Genomic DNA, 24,606 nt, shown 5'->3' on the forward strand with positions numbered 1-24,606 from the left:
GACACAGGCAGAGGGAGAAGCAGGTTCTATGCAGGGAGCCTGACGCAGGACTTGATCCTGGGTCTCCAGGATCATGCCCCGGGCTGAAGGTGGCGCTAAACTGCTGAGCCACCTGGGCTGCCCAGATACTGCCTATTTTATTAGTGATTTTCGCTGCCAGCATTTGTTTCTGGGGCATGTTCAGTTACCCATCTAGCCTAGGTTGTTAAATCATTTGCAAACGCTGAGTGGGAGAGGTGGTCAATGTTTCTTAGTGAAAAAATGTGCTCTTACACTCCCCAAACTCTGCAATGTGACAGTTCAGGAGGATCCTAATGGAGTTTTTAGACTGTCTTTAACGAGTCCCATTACAGGAGTTGTAACTTAGACTAGATGGTGTATTTGACCTTGGCATTTTAGCTTTGGTTAGCTTGTCCTTTTAGCTTTGGCTAGCTTGTCCTGGTACTCACCTGCATTGGATTAGATGGTTTATTAGGTAGGGGCCTGTCAGGAAAATGGAAACCAGACTTAATTATTTTAAGAATTCAGCGTAGGAAATTACCAGTTTCACTGGTGTTGGAGGATTGGAAGAGCTAGAAGGAAACACCGAGATAAGGCAGATGAAAACTACAGGAAGCAGCCCCACTCGAAGGGTTGAGGGTACAAAGAAAGAGGTGGAGTTTTTAAAATCTAGATCAGAGGGATAGGCCTCATGCAGCCAGAGCTCAGGTCTCCGAGGAGAGGGTAGCACCCAGCTGCCACAGGAGCTCAGATGAAGGGCCCCATGGAGCTGATATTCAGAGGAGGGAGTGCAAGCTGATATCTGCTGGTACCTCTGAGAGGGCATGAGGCTGGTTCTAGGAATGGAGAAGTGGAAAGTGGAACCATTTATTACCGCCAGGTCATGGTTGACTGAAGCAGTTGTGCCAGAACAGGGAGCCCACAGGAGGATTGGTGTGCCTGTGCCTCCTCTACCTCTGGGTCTTCCTGCAGTGCCCCTGCTGCAGAACCTCCAGGCAGAGAAGTGTGCTCTGTGCACTCTCAGCCCCCAGCATCCCTAGGTATGCGGTAGATCGGTGCTGAGTGCCTGGCATGGGTGCCCAGCTTTATGAGTGGGAGTAGTCTCTGAACCTACCTTAGAAATGTTTCAGGACAGATAGGCAGCTGGTTTATTCTTGAAAATTAGTGGTTTGTTGGTCCTTGTGGTGCAGTTGCTGCATATAACTTGGTGTCTTCTGAGGTGGGTTCTTACCACATGTGGGAAATATCCAGGCCTGGGGCTTTAAATGTTTCTTTGAGGAGTTCTTAGATATAGGTCAAAGGGCAGGGTTTCCCCAGACTTTTTCCATTTCTTACTTTAGGTTTTAAGTGTTCTGAAAAATTGACTGAAGGTAAGGTTTTGGGGAGTGGGTGGAGCAGGCTCAAAGATCATTGGTGGTTTATGTGGAGAGCATGGAATGTTGAATTCTGGAGCCCCAACCTCAAATCACCTAGCTTGGTGACCTCAGGCAGTTTACTTAACTTTTATTAATTCTGATTTCCTCATCAGAAGAACACCAGTAGTGACACCTACCTCTCACAGGTATTAAAAGGATTGAATTATTGAATTGAATCGTATATTGAATTAGTATAAGTTGATGCTTGTATATAATTACCTGTAATCCCCAGAGCAAACCATTGAGAAAATAACCCACAAATGCATGGTGAAAGAAATGACAAGAGAATGAAAACGGCACACTAGGAATTATCGGTATACAAAAGAAGGTGGTCATAGAGGAACAGAACAAAAGCTATGACTTGGAGGAAATAGGTAGCACAGTAGCAGAAGTCCCTCCTTTTCAGTAATGACATTAAACGTGAAGAATTAACTTCTCTGGTTTAAAAAGCAGTGGTTGTCAGAATAGATTAAAAAAACATGTTCCAACTACATATTGTCTATAGTAAGACTCCAGTTTCAAAGACGCAAATAGGTTGAAAGTAAAATCTGTTCCATGCAGGCAGTAACCAAAAGAGATTCAGGCTATGCTAATATCAGGTTGAACAGACTTTAAAATATGAGTAGCTGCTGGCAGGGCAGGGTGGGGGGTGGGTGGCTCAGTCGGTTAAGCATCCAACTCTTGATCTCAGCTCAGGTCTTATCTCAGGGGTGTGAGATGGAGCTCTGCATTGGGCTTCATGCTGAACATATAGTCTACTTTAAAAACAAAAAAGTGGCTGCCAGGGAAAAGGAAGGATATCATCTAATGATAAAAGGTTAGTCCATCAAGAAGGTGCCGGAACGTAGTGAAATGAATAACTACCCCTGCTACCATTGCACTTAGCCCACAAACTAAATCTAGTTAACATGCTGTTTGTATGTGATAATCCAACAGGGATGCTGTTCTTTCTCATAGTGCAGGAGACCCTTTCAAAATCCTAGGCTAAAAGCCTGCTGTCACCTGATGTTGAATTTCTCCCTGCCACATAGGTACGAAGATGCTCTAGTCCTCTTGCTCACGGAGGTGTTGAATCGAATCCAGTTCAGATACAATCAGGCCCAGTTGGAGGAGCTGGATGACGAGACTTTGGATGACGATGTAAGCGGCATGTCCTAATCAACCTTAGTCATTGTTGTGTTTTGCTGTGAGTCCAAACGGAGACTTGGAACCTGTAAGCTCTCTGCTCTGGAGCCAAAGTAGCCTTACAGTTTGAGTTGTGCATATGAAGGTTACAGATGACCTTGAATGGTGTGGGGCTTAGGGATGCTGACCACCTGCAGTTAAAAATCTGAATATAACTTTAGACTCTCACACAACTGCTAACAGCCTAATTATTCACTGGAAGGCTTATCAACCAACGGTCACTTAATCTGTATTTTGTATGTTATATGTATTATATATGCTGTATTCTTACAGTGAACTAAGCTAGACAAAAGAAAATGTTATTAAAATCATAAGAGAAAATAAATTTCCAGTATTGTACTGTTTAGTAAAAAAAAAAAAATCCCATATAACTGGACAGTTCACACCCCTGTTGTTCAAGGGTCAGCTGTATATCCTAGGCATCCTTTTGGGTTAATTATAAAAGTAAGTTGACAGGCATTTTTATCTGTATGAACTAGAGATATAAGCCGAGAAACCATATGCACAATAAGGAGAGATTTAGTAAGGGCTGTGCCCTCCTCTCGTTCCCCTGCCTCGAACCCACACCTCTGCTCCCCATTCTGGGGAACAAACAAAAGTCAGGTGGATGCAGGTGGAAATAAAGAACAACTTAAATGGTAAGCCTAGAATGGTAGGAAGTCTCTCTTGAGTATGTTTTGTAAATCAGTGTCTTAAAATCAATCTTGAATTTATTGATGCTGGTGTGCCCATCGTGGATAAAGAAAACATGTTGAAGGACATAATTCTTATGATCCTTTTTCTTAACCACCATGCACTGTAGAATTTTCAAAGTAACAGTGACAGTGGCATGGTTGAGACCTTAAGGGTGGCCATGTTTGGGTTAGAAGGAGCCTTATACTTGAAACCCAAAGGCCTTAGGCCCAAAGGAGATAGACGTGTAGGCCTTCAGTATCTCTGAGCCTTAATCTCCTCTCCCAAAAGGAGAGGAATGTGTCTTGACTAGCCTGTGCTGACAGTTATATGATGGTAGCTTATAGAAGGATTGGCTACATGCCTGGCACATTGTCGGTGCTTGGTAAACGTGAGCTTCACTTCTTGTTAACCGTATGATTTAGTACAGTGCTTCTCGTATTTGAGCATGGTTAAAAATCACTGGGACAGCTTGTTAAATAGACTTTGCTTTGGAGCTGGGGACCACAGAATTTGCATTACCTATAAGCCCACAGGAGAAGCTGGTGCCGCCCAGTCTGTGGACCATACTTTGAGTGGCATTGATATAGTCCGTATACTGATTAGGAAGGTAGTGATGGACTATCTCAGAAGTTAAGGAATGAGTGACCACTTCCTATAGCTAGGATGTCAGAAAGGAGGCTTGAGCACTTCACAGGGGCTTTTTTAAATCTCCATATTCCTGTGACCGTAAAAGAAGAATTAGATCATTCTTTGTGGATTCTGTGCTGAGGGCATAACTTTTTATGAATTCATTGGATTGAAAAAAAAAATACTCTAGATTGATCTTTTTAAAGTACTAAATAACCCAGTGCCATCATATGCCATTTCTTTAAGATCTTATGTCTGAGAGTGGACTTGAGGTTGTGGATAAATGGGCAGGGGAGATGACAGGACTCTGTCTTTCTGGGAGAGCTGATCCTTTTGTGTTTCCCCCGCAGCAGCAGACAGAGTGGCAGCGGTACTTACGCCAGAGCTTGGAGGTAGTGGCCAAAGTGATGGAGCTCCTTCCCACACACGCCTTCTCAACACTGGTAACTCACCACTTGGAGGGGAATGAAGAGCCTGTTTTTTTTCCCCCTGAACATGTAGCATGAGTAGTAAGCTTTATTGCTCATGGGTATTTAAAAAATAAATAAATAAAAATAAATCTATACACACGCACACACACACATTTTATATGTGTGTGTCTGTATATATATATATATATATATATATATATATGTGTGTGTGTGTGTGTGTGTGTGTATATATATATATATATATATATATATATATATGAAAGAGAATAATAATTACCATAACCGACCCTCAAGTTTAACAAGGTAACATTTCCCCCCAAATATTTTAAATCAGCTTTTGGAAGCACTGTTTTTCTTTCCTAAACTCTTGGATGTAATAGGAATTTTCCTAATGCCTTCATGCCTGCGTCAGTAACTCACAAATGGCCAGGCCACGTAGAAGACTTACTTAAAAGATAGCATTGCTGGAAAGTGAGCCTTTGTAAAGCTCATTGCTAGCACTCTGCCTATATTTATGTGCTAGAATCTTAGTCATAAGGACTGCTTTCATTCACTAAGTGGTGCTTGTTATTTGAGGAGATTTCACTAAGCCCAGCTCTTCTTCAAGGGCAAGATGATTTGGGGGGCTTGTGTTCTCTAGGAGAAAGTGCTGTTGTGTTTTGCCAGCTGCCTTTCATAGGGGCCTGTCACATTAAAGTCTGATCTTTATCTTAATATTGAGTTAGCAGCTTTAGAAAGAAAATACAGCTTTGGTTATGAGGGTCCTGTCTGCTAAATGAGTAGGGGAATCTGACTTCCAAAAAATTTGGCCTGTCTTTTCATTTTGCCATGCACTTTAATAAGGCATATCTGGTAGTTCTTTCCAGGATAGGGTTTCCTTTGGAATTCAAAGGAGATAAATAGAACCTGTCTCTGAGCTATAGAAGGTATAGATCATTTGGGGTTTGATGTCCTCTTTTAGGAACATTGCAGTTATGACAGCCATACCCAGCATCCACTGCTTCACTTAGTTAAAGAGCATTGAACTGATATGTTGTTTTCTTTTTTATTCCAAACATTAATTGGTGTGAATTGTAGAAATTGTTGAGAGCAGGGCACCAAATGGAGACACTTCTGCTTAGCTGCCTGTGAAGGTTCCCAGAGAAAAGTTTCTTTTATCTGATGCCCACCCCCCCCATAGATGATTGTAATGTTTTAATGTTAAAATGCTATTAAAATTTGCATTTATGTGTTTTTTTTTTTTTTTTTTTTAATCTTTGTTTCTTTGTTTTCAGTTCCCAGTTCTTCAGGACAATTTAGAAGTTTATCTGGGGTTACAGCAGTTTATAGTTACTTCAGGGTCAGGTAAACTGGTTTTTATTTTCTAATTTAACCAACATTAAGAAAAATACTGGGCTGATATTTAATTACTGCTGTCTTTGCTGTTGGAACATGATTTCTCTGCTGTTACCTCCCCACCAGAATAGAGTTTCCTTTGGAATTGAAGGGAGGGAAGTTATCTCTCCCCACTTCTACATAGGGAAAGCTTTTTTAAAGAATCATGGTCAAAAGGAGCTGTGGGGGGAGGTAAAAGATGAGGTTTTGACAGTGTGTTCTGAAGAGATGGGGGGAGGCGCTAGTTTGGAGCAGAGAGAGGGGGGACTTTGAAAAACCCCCCAGCAATTAGAATATTTCCTTATGTCTTTTAAACCAGCAAGTACCCTAGGGAAAAATAGCCTTGGGCTTCTGTGCTTTGTGCTCTTTGCTCCCTGGTGTTCAGAAGCAGGAGGACCCAGTGGCTCTGGAGGAGGCACATGCTTCCAGCTTGTAACTCTCCTCTTGTAGATGGCCCATGGGAGGCCTGGTCATGGCTGGGTTGAAAGACTTACTGCATTTTGGGGTTATTGATAACAATAACAGCTTCCGTTTGGAGAATGTGCGCTACCTGCCTGGCACTGTGTAGTATTGGTCTATGTTCTCCTTAACTCTTTTGGCTGTCCTGGAGCTTAGAGGGCTGATACCACCGACTCCTGTTTTATGGAAGAGGAAATTGATGTCTAGAGATGTTCATTTTTCCCAGGATGGTGTAAGAGGGAAGGATTGAAGAGTTGAATTAACTCAAATCTGACAACAATTTTGCTAGCTGCAAACACGGGAAACTTAATCATTGCACTTGCAGATACACCTGTGCTCACCCCACTGCCCAGCCAGCCACCCTCCACCCCCCCAAAATCTCTGGTGACCATGTCCTACTGCTCTGCCTCACAATGTCTCCCCTCTGGGAGTTGTGCCTGGCATTGGCCTCCAGTCCCTCTGTTGTGTAACTGTTGTCTCAGCCTGGCACACAGCCGCCGTGGGTACAGACAATCTCCTGGACGAGCTTGTTATTCATGGCAGAGCCTCCATAAGAGGCTCTTTTGGAGGCTGCCCTTCTTAGTGGCCTGTGACGCTTGTTTCCATGACTCTATTAGCTTCTAAATAATCCACTGGGCCCCAGGAGGTTGATGGGACTTGGCATGCCCCAAAGTTTGTAGATAGGCTAAGAACAACTTAAAAAGAACTTTAAAATACCACTTTTCAAAGCAAACATGCATGTAAAATATTCTGTCAACATGAATGAAAATCATTTGACTGTGTACCAGTGCCACACATGTTTCCAGCATCCATTCTTGGAAAAAATTGTGCCCTGGTGGTCTCTCCCTCAGGGCCACTCATCAAATTAGAATGTACTCAGCATCCTCATTACATTATTCTTGATCTTTAAAAAAGTGGAGCAAACACCCCTCTTCCCCTGCATTGACCCCTATGTTCCTTTTCGGGATTGTAGCTGCCTTCTTTATGTTACATTGAGTCTGTCTTCAGGCAAAAATCTGAGTGATTCTTAAATCCTTTTTCTGAGAGGTAACTGGTAACTTAGAATTTCTCATCCGAGAAGGATAAGCTGATTTATTTTTCCCTACATGAAATATCATATACCTGGTTCTCATTGAGAGCCATTTACTGGCAATTTCACAGTGTACTTGGTATTTCCAGATCGTTTATAAATCTTATCCCTAACGCTGACCTTGGTGCATACTCCAGGGGCAAATCCTCTCAGGCCAAAGAAATATTTCCCGTTTTGAAACAAGCTCTCTTATCCATGGCAAAGCATTCCCCATCCCTTGTTGGCTCCAAAGCCAAGTTTCCAATGCAAAGCCTACTAAAAAGATGGAAACTCTGAATACATTTTGTTCTCTGGTTCCCATGGTCATTCACCTTCTCAGATAAGCTCTGTGTTGTAATGGCAGCCTTACTGCCTCATAACAAACTGTGGTGTCTTCCTCTTGACAGGGTGCCCCTGACATTAACATGTACTGCTTCTCACCAGCCTGTAATTCTTGGGTCTCCCCTGGAGCCCGTGTAGACTGGAGTCTTACTGCTTACCACTGCTGGTCTTCTACCTCCATGTCTCTGATTAGGTCCAAGGCAAGACATATTGTCGCTGTGGCATCTCAGTGGCTACACATCTCTTCCCCTGGGAGGTCACATTTTGCTCCCGTTGTTGATTGTTCTCACCGTCTGTGGGTTGAGAAGTCCTGTCTTTGGTTGTTGTGTGTCTTACATTCTTTGTTCTGCTGGGGTTTATATACGACCTACTTGTTCTCTCAGAGTGAAATTCCTCAAATGCCGATTTTTACACCCCTACTTCCCCACTCCCCAACAGAGAGAAGAGTGAGTTATATTTCACATTAAAATGTTTTTTTTTTCACCAGGGCAGTGATTTGCCAGGGAGCTGTCCTTTGGACGTGGTTATATTTCACATTAAAATGTTTTTTTTTCACCAGGGCAGTGATTTGCCAGGGAGCTGTCCTTTGGACGTGGTAAAGGGTGCATCTCGACAGCTTCAGGGTGATTTCGCTTTATGGGAGAGAGAACTTCAGTGTGGCCATGATATTTTCTCTCTCAAAAACCTCTGTGTAGCAGTAATTCCCCTCTGAGGGTTCCCCTTTGCAGATAATTCTTTGCTATTAGAGGGCCATCTAAGCCTTCACCAAATAGAATAAGATGTGGGTGGTTTGGAACAGTTTTCTCAGTGGGAACTCAGGCCTGCCCCTTGAGTAGAGGTGATTGCTTGTAGTGTTTTGTGCTACTGGTAGTATGAGGGTTCTAGGCCAGGGGGTGGCAACTTTGATTTGTGGTACTTCCTGTGCACTTGTCTGCCTTGCAGCTGCAGTTTGCATTAATGTGAACCTTCCATGGCACATGTGTATTCAGTTTAATTATATGGAATTGCAGTTTTGGTTGGTCATAAATGGTTAAACATCAGCAATTTCTTATGGTTCAGACTAATAGTTTAAAATCACAGTAATCCCAAGCTGTTTTTTATTCTAAGTACTGCTCTTTGTTTAACAAATTCAGGTGGGTTTTAGGGGAACGGGTCAGGATGTCAAGGATTCTCAGCAGAGGGTGACATGGGAAATGAAGGGACCCAGGGGTGTATTTCAGCCAAGAGGAGAATCTTCTTCACCTCTCCCCAAGACTGCCATATGTCAGTCAGCAGGCTTAGGCTTGTTTTGTATTCCCTCAAGGGGTGGGACCAGGTATGATAATAAGGAATTGGCAGGTGTGGGGTTCAAATGGGGGACACTTTTCCCCTCGTTGTTTCTGACCAAGCTGTTTAAAGATGGAAGACTCCCTGGAGAGGCATCGGGAACAGACCGATGAACAGAACAGAACATCGGGGCAGTTCTGGGAGGAGGCCCTGCCTCAGGTGTATTCATGTGGATGCAGGCACAAGGGGACAGGCCTGCTTGGGATGACTTAATGACTATTAGGAACTGTACTCCAGTGGAAACCTACTTTAGGGTGGTATCTTGCTTTGGTTTTTAAAAGAGAAACAGAATGTTCCCCTTCATGTTTATTTATTTATTTTTTTTTAAAGATTTATTTATTTATTTATTCATGAGAGACAGAGAGAAAGAGAGGCAGAGACACAGGCAGAGGGGAGAAGCAGGCTCCACGCAGGAAGCCCAATGTGGGACTCATCCCGAGTCTCCAGGGTCATGCCCTGGGCTGAAGGCAGGCACTAAACCGTATTGCCTTGGGGAAGGAGGGCTGGCCTTGTCTCTTCGGCCTCTACTACCCCCACATCCAGTTCCAGGGTAGAGTTTTCTTTTTCTTTTTTTTTTTCAGGGTAGAGTTTTCTTAAAGCTTTATTTCTACAGCCTTAAACTTTGTTGGTATGCAAAGGAAGAACACATTTTAGTTTACCCTGGGAATCAGTTACTTAGCTGTAACCTGAAAATCCTAGGCATTCAGAAGGTACATAATTGTGGTGCTTTTGTTAGCCGGGAGAGGAGGAGAGGCAGTGTTCTCTGCACGTGACCGAGAATACTTCCTGGTTCTGTCTGTTCCCTGGGTTCATCTGGCTGGCCGTGTGGGGTAGCCAACCTCTTGTGCTGACTGGAGGAGCTGGCTTGCTCTCCTCGACGCCCACCCCCGGGCCTGGGCAGTGCTGCCTACAAGCTGAGAATCCTAGTTGTTGTTTACTGCTCCGAGGTGCTGCTCCCAGTGCAGGGTGGAGGGTGGAGGAACAGGTGATTTGGGAGGCAAGCAAAAGCCAGCCTTTGTCACTGGCTCTGTCTCTGAAAGGTCCTTCCTTGAGTTGCCCCTTCCTTTTGTTCTCCTGATCCTCAGGATGTGACCCACACTCTTATCCAGACTCCTGTCCGCCTCTGAGGGCTCTTGGAAGTCAGTGTAGGATCTGAGGCATCAAACTTGCTACTTCCCAGCACTTTCTTAGGTGTTCGGCCTTGCTATTCGCATTTCCACAGGTGTTGCTTATCCATAGTCAGGTTTAAATAATCAAGGGAACATTCCCAAGGGCAGTATGAGGAACTCCAGCACACCCTCCGCCCCAGACTCCCTGTCCTGCTCTAGTTTGCTCTGTGTTCTGTGGTATCTAATTCATTCATTCAGTGTGGCCACCTATTCTAGACCCGGCACTGGGCTGGATACTGACCTCAGCTCTTCACAGGGAAGAAGTTCATAGTCCATGAGGGGACTTGGAGATCCTTGATTTATTCCCATAAGCACATGAGGCGTCCTGGAAGGGAAGGCAGGGAGGGAGGAAAGTGTACATTCCTTCTGTTGTGTAGTGCAAAGGGAAGGCCTCCCAGAAGAGATAGTGCTTATGTGAGTGTGGAAAATGTGTAAGAGCCTGCAAGGTGTGAGTGGCCAGAGATGCAGTGGGCAGTCCAGGCAGGGACCTGAGGCACCAGGGGTTAATGGTGGGTCCAGGGGAGAAATTGGAATGGCAGGAGGCATTGAGGTCACAAGAGTTCTAGAATTGATGCTGGGGGTGTTAATGTTCTCCTACAGAGCCAGGAGAGAGCCCCAGGAGTTTTGGCACCTTGCTTAAGGGGAGCTGTGTGCTTAGGTCTGGGTTCTGGGAAGATGTTTGTGGAATGGATGCCTCGGGAGGAGGGTTGCCTTTAGCCAGTTCTTGTCTCCTAACAGAGAGGAAACTCCTGAGATGGCAGTGGGACGGGGCTGGTATTTTGGGAGTGGTGGCATTACAGGTGCCCTGTGGGCAGGGGCAGGGGTCTCCCCATTATTGCTACTCTACCCTCCCTCTGACTGGGTGAGGACAGAGAACTTTTATCCATTGCAGAGCGAGCTCTCCCAGTCAAGTAGTTCCCACTGTCTTTTGTGGACCTTGGTGAAGAGGGGTCCATAGGGAGGGGTGGCCTAATGGCAGATGTTTTTGTCTTTCTCCTTTGCATCTTCACTCTGTGAAGAAATCTTACTAAAAAGTAAGTTTCAGGCCTTAGAAAATCACAGGCTCTTTGTTATATATAATTATTACAAACATTAGTGATGCTTTATAGTTTATAGGGTTCTCTATATATTTTAACTTTGCCCTCACATTAGTGAATTTGATGGGAGCATGATTTTCCATTTTAAAGATAAGGAGCTAAGACTTAGAAGGGCTCACTGGGGCCTAGAGCCAGCAGGTGGCAGGGCACCTGTGTCTTCTAGACCTTTCTTCCAGACTGCTACTTGGGACCTGCTGACTACACCCTATTCTGTGAACAGAGGTGAATTCTAGCTGTCAGCCCATGGAGATTCCATTCTGTTACAGGGCCATGTGTAGAAGGCAAGCAGGTTTGCCGTTGAGGAGGCTTACCCTAGGATACCAGTTCTGCCCCAGAATCATGACCTGTATTGGGCAAATGACTGGACCTCCCTGCATGTGTTTCCTTGGGTGTAAGATTGATGCTGTTACTACCTCAGGGTCAAGAGGAATCACATCAGACACTCAGTCCATGTTCTCATACCCCAGGCTTTGTGTCCCACTTGTTCACTCTCTCTGGCCTTAGAGTGCTTGTGGATATGGGTTTGGGTGGAGACAGGGCCTTGCTGTCCTGGCTAGTTACTGAGACGCAAAGCAGCATGTGGGTTGCTGTGTTTCACAATTGTTTTTGTTTTTTTAAGATTGATTTATTTTAGTGAGAGACTGTGTGTGTGATTTATTTTAGTGAGAGACTGTGTGTGTGTACTGCACACGTGCAGTAGGGGGAGAGGCAGAGGGTGAGGGAGAGAGAGAATCTCAAGCAGACTCCCCACTGAACACAGAGCCAGATGCTGAATGCAGAGCCTGATGCGGTGGGACTTGATCTCACAATCCGGAGATCATAACCTGAACTGAAATCAAGAGTCTGACACTTAACCAACTGAGCTACCCAGGTGCCCCTCAAGAATTGGTTTTGCTCACTGTAGTCTGCCTGGAAGAGCTATTCCCTGTAGTGGTAACTAAAGCACGTTCTTCCCAAGGGAAACCATTTGTGGTATTTATGTTCCAGGTCACAGGTTGAACATCACAGCAGAAAACGACTGTCGGCGATTGCACTGCTCCCTTAGAGACTTGAGCTCCCTTCTGCAGGCTGTGGGCCGGCTGGCCGAGTACTTCATCGGAGATGTGTTTGCAGCGCGGTTCAGTGATGCCCTCACAGTTGTGGAGAGGTAGGCGGTGGTTCCTTGGCACCCTTCCATCTTCAGAACCCAGTTGTGCTTCTTGGGCAGCATGTTGCCAGGCATGAGGTGCATGTGGAGCAGATAACCTCTGAGAACTCAGGTCTGTTGTCTGTAACTTGGAGGGGACCCTGGTATCTTGTAGCTTATTGTGAGAATTTAATGAGAGGAAGCACTTAGCACAGTGCTACTAGTCAAAGATCGAGTCTGTAGATAAAAGACAGGATTAGCCTCAGAAGAAACGAAGTGAGGTCAATCTTATGTCTCTGCCTACGAGGTAAAGAGACAATAGGAAAACTCTGGCAGGAGACAAATAGTCAGCATCTTCTGATTGGACAGCCATATGCCAGAGGTGGGATTTTTCTTAGTTCTGTTAAAGATCCTCAGGAGTTTAAGCTGACCCAAGAGGTGGCTGCCAACCTCTCCACCACCAGGCTTCTTTCATTACTCCTCCCCTCGGGTGCCTCTTAGGGTTGATAGCTGCATTTATTGAGGACCACTTCCCACTGCCCAGGCTTTCCCCGCTTCCCCCCTCATGAACTCATATGCTTAAAAAATCAGATGCTTCAAATGTGATAGGTTTAGATTGTTTAAAGGTAACGTGGATTGATTAGATCAAAATTGGATGGATGTGGGTCCAGCCAGCCCAAAGTCGAGACTGGATTCTTTCATTGCCCCATAGCCATATCATTGGTAACATACCAAGCAGAGCCAAGCCCAAAGCCAGATTAATATTAATAATAAAAGTAGCATGCAGTTGGACATTTTCAAAAGTGATTTTGTACATTTCATTTCATTCTTTACTTTGAGGGATGGGGATTGTCATGTTATCTGTGAGCAGACTATGGCCCAGAAATGCCAGGTACCTTGCTTCAGGTCACACTGTTCACAGGAGGGAACACATGGATTATAGCCAGTTTCCTGCTCTTTCCAAACCACAGAACTCCTACCTACAGTGCCCTTTTTCCTCTCCTTCCAGGCTAAGCCGGTTTCCATTGATGGTTAGGAGGAGTGGGATGCATCTTTCTTCCTATATGAAATCCCAATTTTCAGACTTTAGAGTCCCTGCATCATTATTTTTTATAGGTCCTTATATGTACATTTTTCTGCACTGCTTGGGTTTGCAGGCCCAGTACTTGAAGATAACTGTTATTTTGTCTTCATTTAGAATAAAGTGTGGGAGAAGGCTCCTTGTTATGGCTACGTGATCTTCATAGCCAGTGTGATTAGTTGATTATTCACTTAGAGGTTACACACAACAAACATACTAGTGAAACTGCAAAATGTAGAAATAATGAACGACACGTTTAGAAGTCCATTTTTTTTTTTTTAGAAGTCCATTTTAAGTGTAGAATAGCACTAAAGAATGCTGTAGAATGTGAAAACAGAATGTAAAGTCAAACGTGGTATGATTCCACTTATGTGAGGTACAGAGAATAGTCAGAACCAGAGAGAAAGGGGAATGGCAAGCACCAGGGTTAGGGCAGGGGCAATGGAGTTTATCTTTAGTGGGTACGGATTGTGGGTTTTATAGGATGAAAAGGTGAAGGAGACGCGTGGCAGTGGTTGCACACAATAAGTATATTCAGTGCCACTGAAATGTACACTTACTGTGTACAGAATGTAGAGCAGTTTAGAGAATTAAACGCGTTGGTGCATCACTTATGTTAGCACCCTCGTCCCTTCCCAGAACTTCAGATTGAGAGCCCTTGGCTCTTTGACCCTCACTTTCTGACTGCTCCTCCCACCTTGAATGCTTTGGGACTTTAACCTTGTGGTTTTCTAGGGAAGTCCTGCTTTCTGCTCCCTTCAGAGAAGAGCAGTTTTCAGAGTGTGGTCTGCATGCATGGAGCCCTGGATGTTTTTCAGAGATGCAGATTTCTGGGCTCCTCACAACCACGGGCTTATACAGTGACAAGCCTCCCCAGTGGATTCTTCGGCTCATTGAAGCTTGAGAAGCTCTACACTGTACCTTGGGAGAAGAACACCCAATGTCTTCCCTGGCATCTGCCTCAGACCTGCTCCTAGGCTTCTGTAGAGAGCCAGCACAGACAGAACTTTTGCTGGGCCTCCAGCTTCTTCCCTTTGCCCAGAAAGGAACGTCTGTCTCTAAGGAAAGAGGCATTTTCCATTTCCCCTTAGAGCTGGCTGACAGTTTGTATGCAGTGAGCCCTCGGGCAGCCAACGGGCTCAGCGATTTGCTTCTGAAAGGATTGTGCTCAAAGTTAAAAACCCCTCAATTTGGTTCTAAAAACTTATACTTCATGCCCTGCCCCTTCCTTCAAACATTTTATCATGAACATTTTTGAATCTTCAGAAAAAGTTGAATAATTGTACAGTGAATACCCATATATACTGATCACTTAGATTCTATAGTGAACATTTTGCTAGGTTTTCTCTCGCATATATCCATATGAAATGTTTATTTTTTCTCGAATTTTTTGTTGTTGTGAAACACACAACATGAAATATTTCCATCCTAACTATTTCTATTTTGTATATTGTCTATATTTCCCAGTTATTTATTTTGTGGTCAAAATTTTTTGATTCTGTAAATCATGCTTTAGTTAGTATCTTTGTTTAAATCTTTATGCACATCTAAGATCAGATCTTTGGGTTAAAATTGAAGGTCTAGTCTTGATTTCTTATTTGGATGGAAAAATACCTGTCCTCAGGACCTTGTTGGTGCCTTGTCCATTTTGTCTACTTTAGTCCATAAGCTGAGTGTTTTCTTTTTCCTATTTCTTTGCCAACAGGTTGGTTAAAGTCACTCTGTATGGATCTCAGATAAAGTTGTACAACATTGAAACTGCTGTGCCATCAGTACTGAAACCTGACCTCATCGATGTGTAAGTATGGAGCTGTTAGTGCATTCTCGGGTAAGACTTAGTCCTCTAGCCCCCTGTCATTTTATAGGTAAAAGGGACACTGGTGGCTGCCATGAAGAAGAGAAAGACTCCCTCCTCCAAAACCTAGGAAGAGAGGGTTGATTGGGGGTGCGGGTGGTTGGAGTAAGTAGAGTGCATCAGGTGGTGAGAGCTGAAAGCAGAGGGCATACGGAGTGGGCATTTCAGGAGAGAGGAGCAGCATGAGCCAAGGCACAGATGAGTTGCAGGGTCCCGCAGTCAGGGAGGCTGTGAGCAGTTTGTGTGGTAGGGGAGGAGGCCGGATAGTTATGGAAGGACCAAGGTGGAAACAACTCGAGTGCCAAGAGTCTTACCCTGTAGGCCTTTGACTGAACTGTTGGGTCTGGACTTACTCAAGGAACACATTCTCTCAGAGCTTCTGACTGCAGCAGGAGGGCAGAAGGCTTCTTGGGTGTTCGTGTGTTACATAAGAACATGGGTGATTTTGAAGGGCATTCAGGGACCACACTCTTAGAAGGTTTCTGGACTGTGGGGAGCCATTAGTGACTTACAGAAGGGATAGAAGAATGGGGACTGAAGATGGGGCCATATCCCAGAGATTACACTGCCCAGAAGCCTTGCAAACTATGTCCTGTACCAAATCCGGCCCACTGCCAGCTTTCATAAATTAAGTTTTATTGGAACACAGCCGTGCTCATTTATTAACATATCATCTGTGACTGCTTTTTGTGCCACAGCGGCAGAATTGAGTAGCTGTGATGGAGAGAGTATGTATGGCCTGCAAAGCCAAAAATATTTATACTCTGGTATTTGCAGAAAAAGTCTGCTGATCCCTGTTCTAGATAGTTCTTTAGCTACAAATTAAGTAAATGATAGTCTTATTTACTATAGTGGTTTTTTTTTTTTAAAGTATGTGTGTGTATATGCATGCATATATGTGTATATATATATATACTTTTTGAGACTTTAGAGAAAGCTGTGAAGCTTTTGCTGAGAAAAATGCTAATTTGCTCATAAACACAACATCTTGCACACAATTTCAGGAAGTTTTGGAGCCTCCTCTCTTCAGCTTTGTGGAGCTCTCTGAATTTGATAGATTGACTAAAATTCCTAGACCCTAAAGGCAGACTTAGATGTCCTTTTTCTTAATTTGGTACTCAAGAGCTTGAAGGGTAAAATGATCAATGCATTCTAAATATAAAATACAAAATAACTTCTGGGTCACCATGAATTACTTGTATTTTCTTTCTTTAATGTATTTAATACCTTTTCTTACCTAACTTCTTATCTTGAAAAAGTTCTCATCTTTTGTAGAAAAGGGCAAAAATAGAATGAACACTCTCACACTAGATTCATCAGTTATATATATTTTGCTATATTTGCTTTTTTTTTTCCCTTAATGCTTTTTTTTGGTATACACAGGAATACACACTTTTTTTTTTATTTTTTTTTAGGTGAACTATTTGAAAGTAAATTGCAGTCAACATGTCAATTCACCTATAAACCCTTCAGCCTGTTTCTCTAGGAGCAAGGTCATCTTCCTACATAACCATAATACCATTTTCACCACTCAGAGACTTTCACGGATACAATAATACCTATATCTCACTGCTCCTAGGACCTTTTAGTAGACAGAGGATCTCAGATAAAGCATTTTTTTTTTTTTTTAAGATTTTATTTATTTTAGAGCGAGAGAGAGCACATGCATGGGGGTGGGGGACAGAGGGAGGGAGAGAATCTCAAGCAGCCTCTGTGCTGAGGGTGGAGCCTGACATAGAGTTCAATCTCATGACCCTGAGATCATGACATGAACTGAAACCAAGAGTTGGATACCAACTGACTAAGCCACCCAGGCGCCCAGTATGTAGCATTTTTAAGAATATATGTGTATATATAATATTTTTCCATACTCAGATTTTCCCAGTCCTCTCAGAAGTGTCCTTTATATATATATTTTTAAATCCAAGGTCTAACTAATCATGAATCATGTATTACATTTATCTTCTATAATCTAGACCAGTGGGGGAGAAAGGGAGGGAAGGATAGAGAGGGAGAGAAGGAAAGAGAAACTGATTAGAGATTTAGACCTTATTTCTTTTTCTTTAAAGAAAATCTTAAAGTCAGGATTTGTCTAGTTGTTTTTGTACTGTATGAGATTGATATTTAACATTTTTAGCAAGAACACTAGATAGGTAGCAGTATGTTCTTCTCCTTGCATCCCATCTGGGGGCACTTTAGGTCAGTTTACCCTCCTGAATTGATACTCCATTTGATTTCCACGTGGTGTCTGCCTGAATCCTACCTCTCTTTCTACTAAAAGGTCCTAGGAGCAGTGAGATCCCAGAGAGAGTGCTCCCCTGAGTACTCACGCTCTTGGTTTCTCAAGTGCTTTCTCCACTAAAAGGAGCCACAGCGACTTAGAGAGCTGATTGCTTTCTGTGTAAGAGGTAGTGGTAGCAAGGTTTAGATGATGAGTTTCAATGTTTACGTCCTACCTGAGCAAGTAAATTATTTCTGTGCTGTCACACGTGTCTTAGAACAGCAAATGCACTGGGTGGAATTCTTCCTTCCTATGAAAACGAGTTTAATGCTAATATATTTTGGCCTTGACCTTGAAAGTTGCATCTTTTCTCCCCTTTGCAGGCATGCTCAGTCCCTGGCTGCTCTGCAGGCTTACTCTCACTGGCTAGCACAGTATTGCAGTGAAGCTCATCGGCAGAACACACAGCAATTTGTTACACTCATCTCCACCACCATGGATGCAGTCACACCTCTGATCAGCACGAAGGTCCTGAAACAGCAGAGGCTACACTTTGTAGCTAACTCTTTGTCTTCTGTCCTACTTATTATAAAATTAAAGTATTGCTTGGTGTTAGATCCATAATTCTCACCACTGTGGTAGAACCATATGTCATTTCAATGTTCCTTTTGAGCTGTGATCCACATAAATTCAAATATAACTTTATTTTTTTAGCTAGGTCCCACACTAATAAATACATGCTCTTTGTGAAAACATAAAACACTGTTCAAATTTATAGACCAAAAAGTTGTGGTACTCTTTAATCCCCTCCTCCAAAACACTGCTGTTCCGTAGTGGGGATGTTTTATACTTTTCCTATTGATGGAAGTGAGTTCTTGGTGTGTACATCCCTGTAGGATGGATCCTGGAAAGTGGATTTGCTGGGTCAAAGATGTATCCAAGTAAATTTGATAAGATTCTACTGGGTTGTCCTTCGAGAAGACACTGATTTGTATTATGTAGCATATAGAGATTTGTTTTTTTGTAGTTTTATTTTTAAAAGATTTTATGTATTTATTCACAAGAGACACAGAGAAAGAGAGAGAGAAGCAGAGACATAAGCAGATGGAGAAGCAGGCTCCAAGCAGGAAGCCCGATGCGGGACTCGATCCTGGGACTCCAGGATTACACCCTGAGTCAAAAGCAGACACTCAGCTGCTGAGCCACCCAGGCATCCCTTTTTTGTAGTTTTAATCAGGCATAGCATTCTCTTCTGCTCTTAACAATGTATTGTTTTCTGTAAATTTTTGTTGAGTTTGTAATTGTAATTTGTAAATGAGTTACAATGTCCCATGAGGGGGATTTATATAATTTATAATATATCTAGTCATTGCTGGACTTTATAGTTGCCTCCATTTGAAAAAAGTTATCCTAGATAATTCTGAAATGATGTACTCCTGAACTTAGCTTTATCCTTTTGGATGATTTTCTTAGAGAAATTGGGATTAAAGGTGACAGAGTTTGTGGTTCTAGGAAATTATTATATTTCTTCCCAAAATAATTCTACATGCCCACGACTCTTTGATGTGTATTTTTTTTCTACCAGCCAGCACTAGGTCCTGTCTATAAAGAGTTTTCTCTTGCTAATTTGAAAAGGACAGATGGTCCTTGAACTTAGTTTTTGATTGTAGCTAACTACAAGATTGTCCCCTAACTACTAGGGGAGGAAGCAAGAGAACCTGGCGTGACTGGTGGAGTATAAAAAAGGCAGGTGGAGAGAAAGGTTGACTTGGTTGGAGCTAGAGGAATGAGATGAACAATGCCAAGTAATTTGAATGGTATGCCAAGAAATTTGCCATGGGATTGTGGAGCTAAGAAATGACTGAGTCTGGAGGTGTTGGTGACTATGGACAAGAGAAACCAGAGGTGGTGTTTCTGGCCTGAGGTCAGGAGCCAAGATGTAGCACAGAGGAGGGTGTTGCATTGCTGGGCATCGTCCCCAGAAATTTCTTTGATATAGAACCCATGTGGGTAATGGCTCCCAGAGCCTTATTTGGCTTGTGGCTGCCTCATTAAAGTTCTAATACCAGGCTCACAGGAGAGTGAGCTGACATGTCCCCTTCTGTCTCCAGGTCCAAGACAAGTTGCTGCTATCTGCGTGCCACTTACTGGTCTCCCTGGCCACCACTGTGAGGCCCGTCTTTCTGATCAGTATCCCCGCGGTGCAGAAAGTATTCAACAGAATCACCGATGCCTCTGCTCAGCGACTTGTCGATAAGGTGGGAGACCCCAGGGCCACCCTGCACTGGTCCTGGAGCTGTGTGGCTCAGACTCAGGGAGACCTTTCTTTTGCACTCGGAGCTTACAGCCCATGCCAGCAGAGACGGTTTCTTTACGTGTGGCACTTAGGGCAGCCTCAGCACTTTCTCATTAGGCCCTTCGAACACAGGCGGCAGGCAATATGTGGATGAGGTTGTAACACATTCCTCTTGGTAGGCACACAAATGGTGCTGCTTTGAGAGCTGGCAATTTGACTGGAGTTGTTAAGAGTCCCCTTTGCATTCTTTTTGGTTTGAAACAGTCTGTTTTTATTGTTATATTTCTTTTCTTAGGGTTGAGACACTCCAGACAAAGATTTTCATAATCTTTAGGAGGCTCAGGCTAGAAGTTTAAAAACAAAACAGAGGTGGTGTCAGAGGGCAGTCAAAGCAGTTACTTGAGAGCACCTGGGATGTGAACATACTGCTTTGGACACAGCGCTGAGCATATGTCCTAAGAGGTTTTTTTACTGCCTCACACTCATCCCTGTTCTGAGCAGCTTCTCAGAGGGTGTTGAGTGCTAGTGTCTGCAGTATCTGTGACTTTTCCCTCTATAAGTCTTCTGGTACCAGAATTGAGGGGAAGTGATGGCACCAAGAAAGATTATTAGGGCTGGGTCTGGAATGTGTTGGACCCAGACTTGTTACTGCTTCAGTTTCTCTCCCCTCCCTGCATTACCTTTGGCTGGGCCCAAAGCTCCAGGCCCAGTCTGGGGGAACAGAGCCTGGAGGCCTGAGCTATGTGTGCCATGCTAGGTGCCAAGGCCACGTAATGTGCACTTGTCTGTTGCTCTTTGCCCTCTGATGGATGCCCATGGGGGTCTCTTCCAGGCTCAGGTGTTGGTGTGCCGAGCCCTCTCTAACATCCTTCTGCTTCCGTGGCCAAACCTCCCTGAGAATGAGCAGCAGTGGCCTGTGCGTTCCATCAACCATGCCAGCCTCATCTCTGCACTCTCAAGGGACTATCGCAACCTGAAACCCAATGCTGTTGCCCCACAGAGGAAGATGCCACTGGATGACAGTAAGTATCCCCTAGGCAGGGACAGCCTGGGAAGACAGGTAGGGCAGCACTTCCTTTGTGGCTGATGAGGTATTCATCTGTCTGTTGTCACATGGCTGCTGGGTGGGAGAGCCAGCTTTGGCTGGTGGAATCCTGCTTCTCTGGAATTCTGTGAACCCGTCAGCTGGACCTGTTTCCTGAATGTAGGACACCTCTTTTCTTAGTTAAAATGTCAAAAATAAGTAAACCATTGATGGTGTCTTCTGTGGATAAAAAGTCTACAGTGACTAATTGATTCATTTTAGATACTTGTATAAGCAATCAAAGCAATTCACCTCTACACACTGGGAAAAATGGATTTAAGTACTGTCTTTTGAAACTATTTTTAACCTTTCTCTAAATGCATGTGTTTCAGAGGCTTTGAAAGAAGTTGGTATCTTCATAAATGGCACTTCAAATTTGATTGTTTATATTCAAAAGGGAGGAAAAAGATGAATCAAGAAAACCTAGTTCAAATAGAAGGCATCAGATTTCTCTGAAAAATCTTCCAGAAAGTACAAATTTTGTAGAAATATTTTAAAAATACAATATTTTCACACTAAGAAAATACTGGAATGTTGGATGACATCATTTATAGAATCAACAAAAACGCTTTGTGAAATGTTAGAAATAGCAATAAGTACTCAACATACTTTCTAAGAACATTATTTTTATAATCAGGAACATTAACAAGTGCTCATTTTACAAAAATATTAGGAACTGTAAAGAATGGAAAAAAATCTCTTAAATCTCCCATTTCAGTATTTTAGAAAGTAACCATTTTAGCAATCTTGTCTTCCTTTTTCTCTGTTTCACTATCTTCTCTAGTTCTGTGGGTGCTTAAGAGTGGCAGAGTTAGGGGCACCTGGGTCTGTTAAGGGTCTGCCTTTGGCTCAAGTCATGATCTCAGGTCCTGGGATCAAGCTCTGCGTCCTGGGATCAAGCTCTGCGTTGGGCTCCCTGCTCAGTCTGCTTCTCCCTCTCCCTCTGCCCCTCCCCACCTCTTGTGCTCACTCTCTCTCTTGCTCTCTCTCTTGCTCTGCTCTCTCTCAAGTAAATAAATAATATCTTAAAAAAGAAAAAAAGAAGAGTTAGTGAGGGTGCCCTATGCACTGGGCACCTGCTTGGGTGGTCTCATCACCTCATGTCTGGCTGTGCCAGCACCACCCTTCACGGTCTAGTGTTTGTCGGGTCCTGGATCTCAGTGTTTTGTGTTCAGTAATTTAATTCCCAGATCAGCCTTGAGTTAGTTACTGTTGATATCCTGATTTAATTCCTGAGGAAACTAGGGTAAGGTGAAGTGGTTTTCCTAGGGGTTATGTACAGCTAGTGTCTTTTCTCCCTTTATCTTACATGTACTTATTATCAGTCAGTGTAAGCTACGTGGTAAATAATGCCAAAATCTTAGTGGCTTAATCCAGGAACAAGAGGTATTTCTTGCTCCTACTACATGTCCAGCTGGGATCAAGGGAGTTGGGAATGTCCTGCTTGTTATTCTGGTCACTTGAGGCCCCAGGCTGCTGAGGCTGCTGTACAGTTTGCGCTTACACTGAGGTTGGGGCGTGGGGGATGTTGCAGTAGTGCTCCAGAAGCTGGTCTGCAGGTGACACCTGGCCTCTCTATTTCTGCTCACATTTCATTGGCCAGAACATACGAGTATATGGCCACGGCTTCCCTGCAGAGTGCATGCCACTGTGTGCTGGAGCTGTCTGCTGAATAGAACCAGTGATTTCCACAGGGAACATACTTAACAGCAGAGTTAACATCTGTGGCATGTTCACTGTGTGCTGAGTGCTAGGCTGAGAACTTTCTACACGTTCCTTCATTCAGCCTTCCCTGCAGCCCAATGAAATTTGTCTTCTCCTCTTCTATGAGTGATAACATGAAGGCCTGGAAAGCTTTTCCCATTGCAGCTTAGTATGCTGAAAAATTTTGATACCTACACAATACTTGAAAGACTAAGCAAAGGAACAACTGTCTCTCTCACTCAAGGATTTACCACTTAATATTTTGCCACACTTGTCTTCTTGCCCACCCCCACACTTTTCTTTTTTAACAGAGCCATATAAATAGAGTAAGCTGCTTACATTGACACTTTATCCCTGAATTCTTAACCTTGACTTTTGAAACATGATACTCTCTTATATAACCCAAACACCATGAATATAACCAGGCTGTGCAGCCTTGTAAATGATAATGTCATTTTACATATAGACCACATTCAGATTTTTCCCAGGTGTTACCAAAGTGGCCTTTTTGCTTCTTAAAAATCCAAGATATAGTCAGGGATCATGTATTCTAGTTGGTTGTCCCATCCTTCCAGTCTTTTAATACAGAAAAGCATTCCTGGTTTGTGTTTTATGTAATCTTGACATTTTTGAAGAGTCCAAACCCACATTCTTGTAAAATGTTCTGTAAGCTCTTCTGACTGTCTGTTTCCAGCAGTTTGGGCAGGAATACCACTTGGGCAGTGTTGTGTCCTTTCTGTTGCATCGCTTCCATGTGCCCCATTTTTGGCCTGCTCAGTGTGGTCACCTGCTGGAAGCAGGGCCTGCCAGTTTCTCCATTGTAAAGTGCCCTTCCCGTGTGTGTGTGTGTGTGTGTGTGTGTGTGTGTGTGTGTGTGTGTGTGTGTCTGCACGTGTCTGCACCACCCCCGCCCCCAGCTCACAGGTGTAGGTTGCTTAGGATCAGAGAGAAGGAATGGGGTCAGGAATCAGCCTTGCATCTGAATGGCTCCAGATCCTGATTCTTTACCACATTGCCCCTTTGTTCTTGAAAGAATTGTTTTTAATGGTCTGGTAACATCCTATCCTGTGGAAGTACCACATTTTATATACCTATTCTCCTATTATTACATATTTAATGGTGCTTTTAGTTTCCCCTTGTACATTTCTGTGAATGTACTTTGGTTCTTGTTTCAATTTCCTTACACATCAGAGGTCAGATTTTGGTCTCTTGACTCTGTTAGCTTTTCCCCCTAAACTACTTCTCCTGTGCCTTGTGTATTCTTGGGGAAACATCTAACCGAAGTACAGTTTCCTGGTTTGGTTAAGTCCCTGTGCTTGGAGTAGTGGTGTGTCAGTGGCTCCTTCAGTATGATGTGTGTGCCTTTGGCTCACATGCCTCATCTGCATGACCAGCCTTTAGAAGACCAAGAGTGTCGTGAGTTGTTATTTTCAATTACACTCAGTCCTTTGAGTGAGGTGGTTTTATCTATCTATCCACACTTTCAGATGAGAAACTGAGACTTAGAATCTAGTGGAGTTAGGAGTCAATCCTGGTTGCATCCACTGCCAGACATCGATTCTTTCTGCCGTACCCTTCCCTGGAAGCTGCTTCAGTCTCCAGAGAGGCTGGTGAGCGTGGGGGCCCAGGGAACATAGCCAGGTGGAGGCCAGCTCTCAGCCTTGTCCTGGTTCAGCCTCCAGAGCTCCACCAGGGCTGAGTCTGCCAAGCTCCCTGAGCCATGGGGAGGCAACTCTGTGTGTAAGGGTGAGAGCCAACTCCACCAGTGCTGGGGAAGGACAGCTTCCCTGTACCGAACCTTCTGATATGCCAGGTACTTTGCTGAAACATTCTCAACCTTGTCTATCATCCTCACAGCAACCCTGCAAAGGTGGGGCTGTTGGCTATCCCCAGTGTCCTGACAAGGGGCTTGCCCGGTTCTAGAGCCATTTAGTGCTCATCTGTAGTTCTTCTCCAGGCTCCTCTGGTCTGGGCCCTTGCTGTGTCCTCTTAGCTCCTGCCAGTTTGCTGGCCACTGCCTCTGCTTTCTCTGTGGAGGAATCACGTGAGCATTCACATCAGGGTCTCCTT

At 43.8% G+C, this 24,606-nt stretch overlaps 1 protein-coding gene across 5 annotated transcripts in view; it reads left to right on the forward strand.

The window, feature by feature from the left end:
- The window catches only part of XPO6 (exportin 6), a 104,315-nt gene that overhangs the window by 70,515 nt on the left and 9,194 nt on the right, over nucleotides 1–24,606 (forward strand). For 3 of the 5 annotated variants that reach the window (XM_072753603.1, XM_026011066.2, XM_026011069.2), the window contains 8 exons: nucleotides 2,447–2,555; nucleotides 4,253–4,345; nucleotides 5,608–5,677; nucleotides 12,157–12,316; nucleotides 15,082–15,174; nucleotides 17,836–17,980; nucleotides 19,564–19,710; nucleotides 20,581–20,770. In XM_072753603.1, the coding sequence (XP_072609704.1) occupies nucleotides 2,447–2,555; nucleotides 4,253–4,345; nucleotides 5,608–5,677; nucleotides 12,157–12,316; nucleotides 15,082–15,174; nucleotides 17,836–17,980; nucleotides 19,564–19,710; nucleotides 20,581–20,770 (1,007 nt within the window). The remainder of the gene's footprint in view (nucleotides 1–2,446; nucleotides 2,556–4,252; nucleotides 4,346–5,607; nucleotides 5,678–12,156; nucleotides 12,317–15,081; nucleotides 15,175–17,835; nucleotides 17,981–19,563; nucleotides 19,711–20,580; nucleotides 20,771–24,606) is intronic. The other 2 variants (XM_026011067.2, XM_072753604.1) reach the window with 1 other exon arrangement.

The sequence above is a fragment of the Vulpes vulpes genome, chromosome 3 (assembly GCF_048418805.1).
Source record: "Vulpes vulpes isolate BD-2025 chromosome 3, VulVul3, whole genome shotgun sequence".
Taxonomy (NCBI): domain Eukaryota; kingdom Metazoa; phylum Chordata; class Mammalia; order Carnivora; family Canidae; genus Vulpes; species Vulpes vulpes.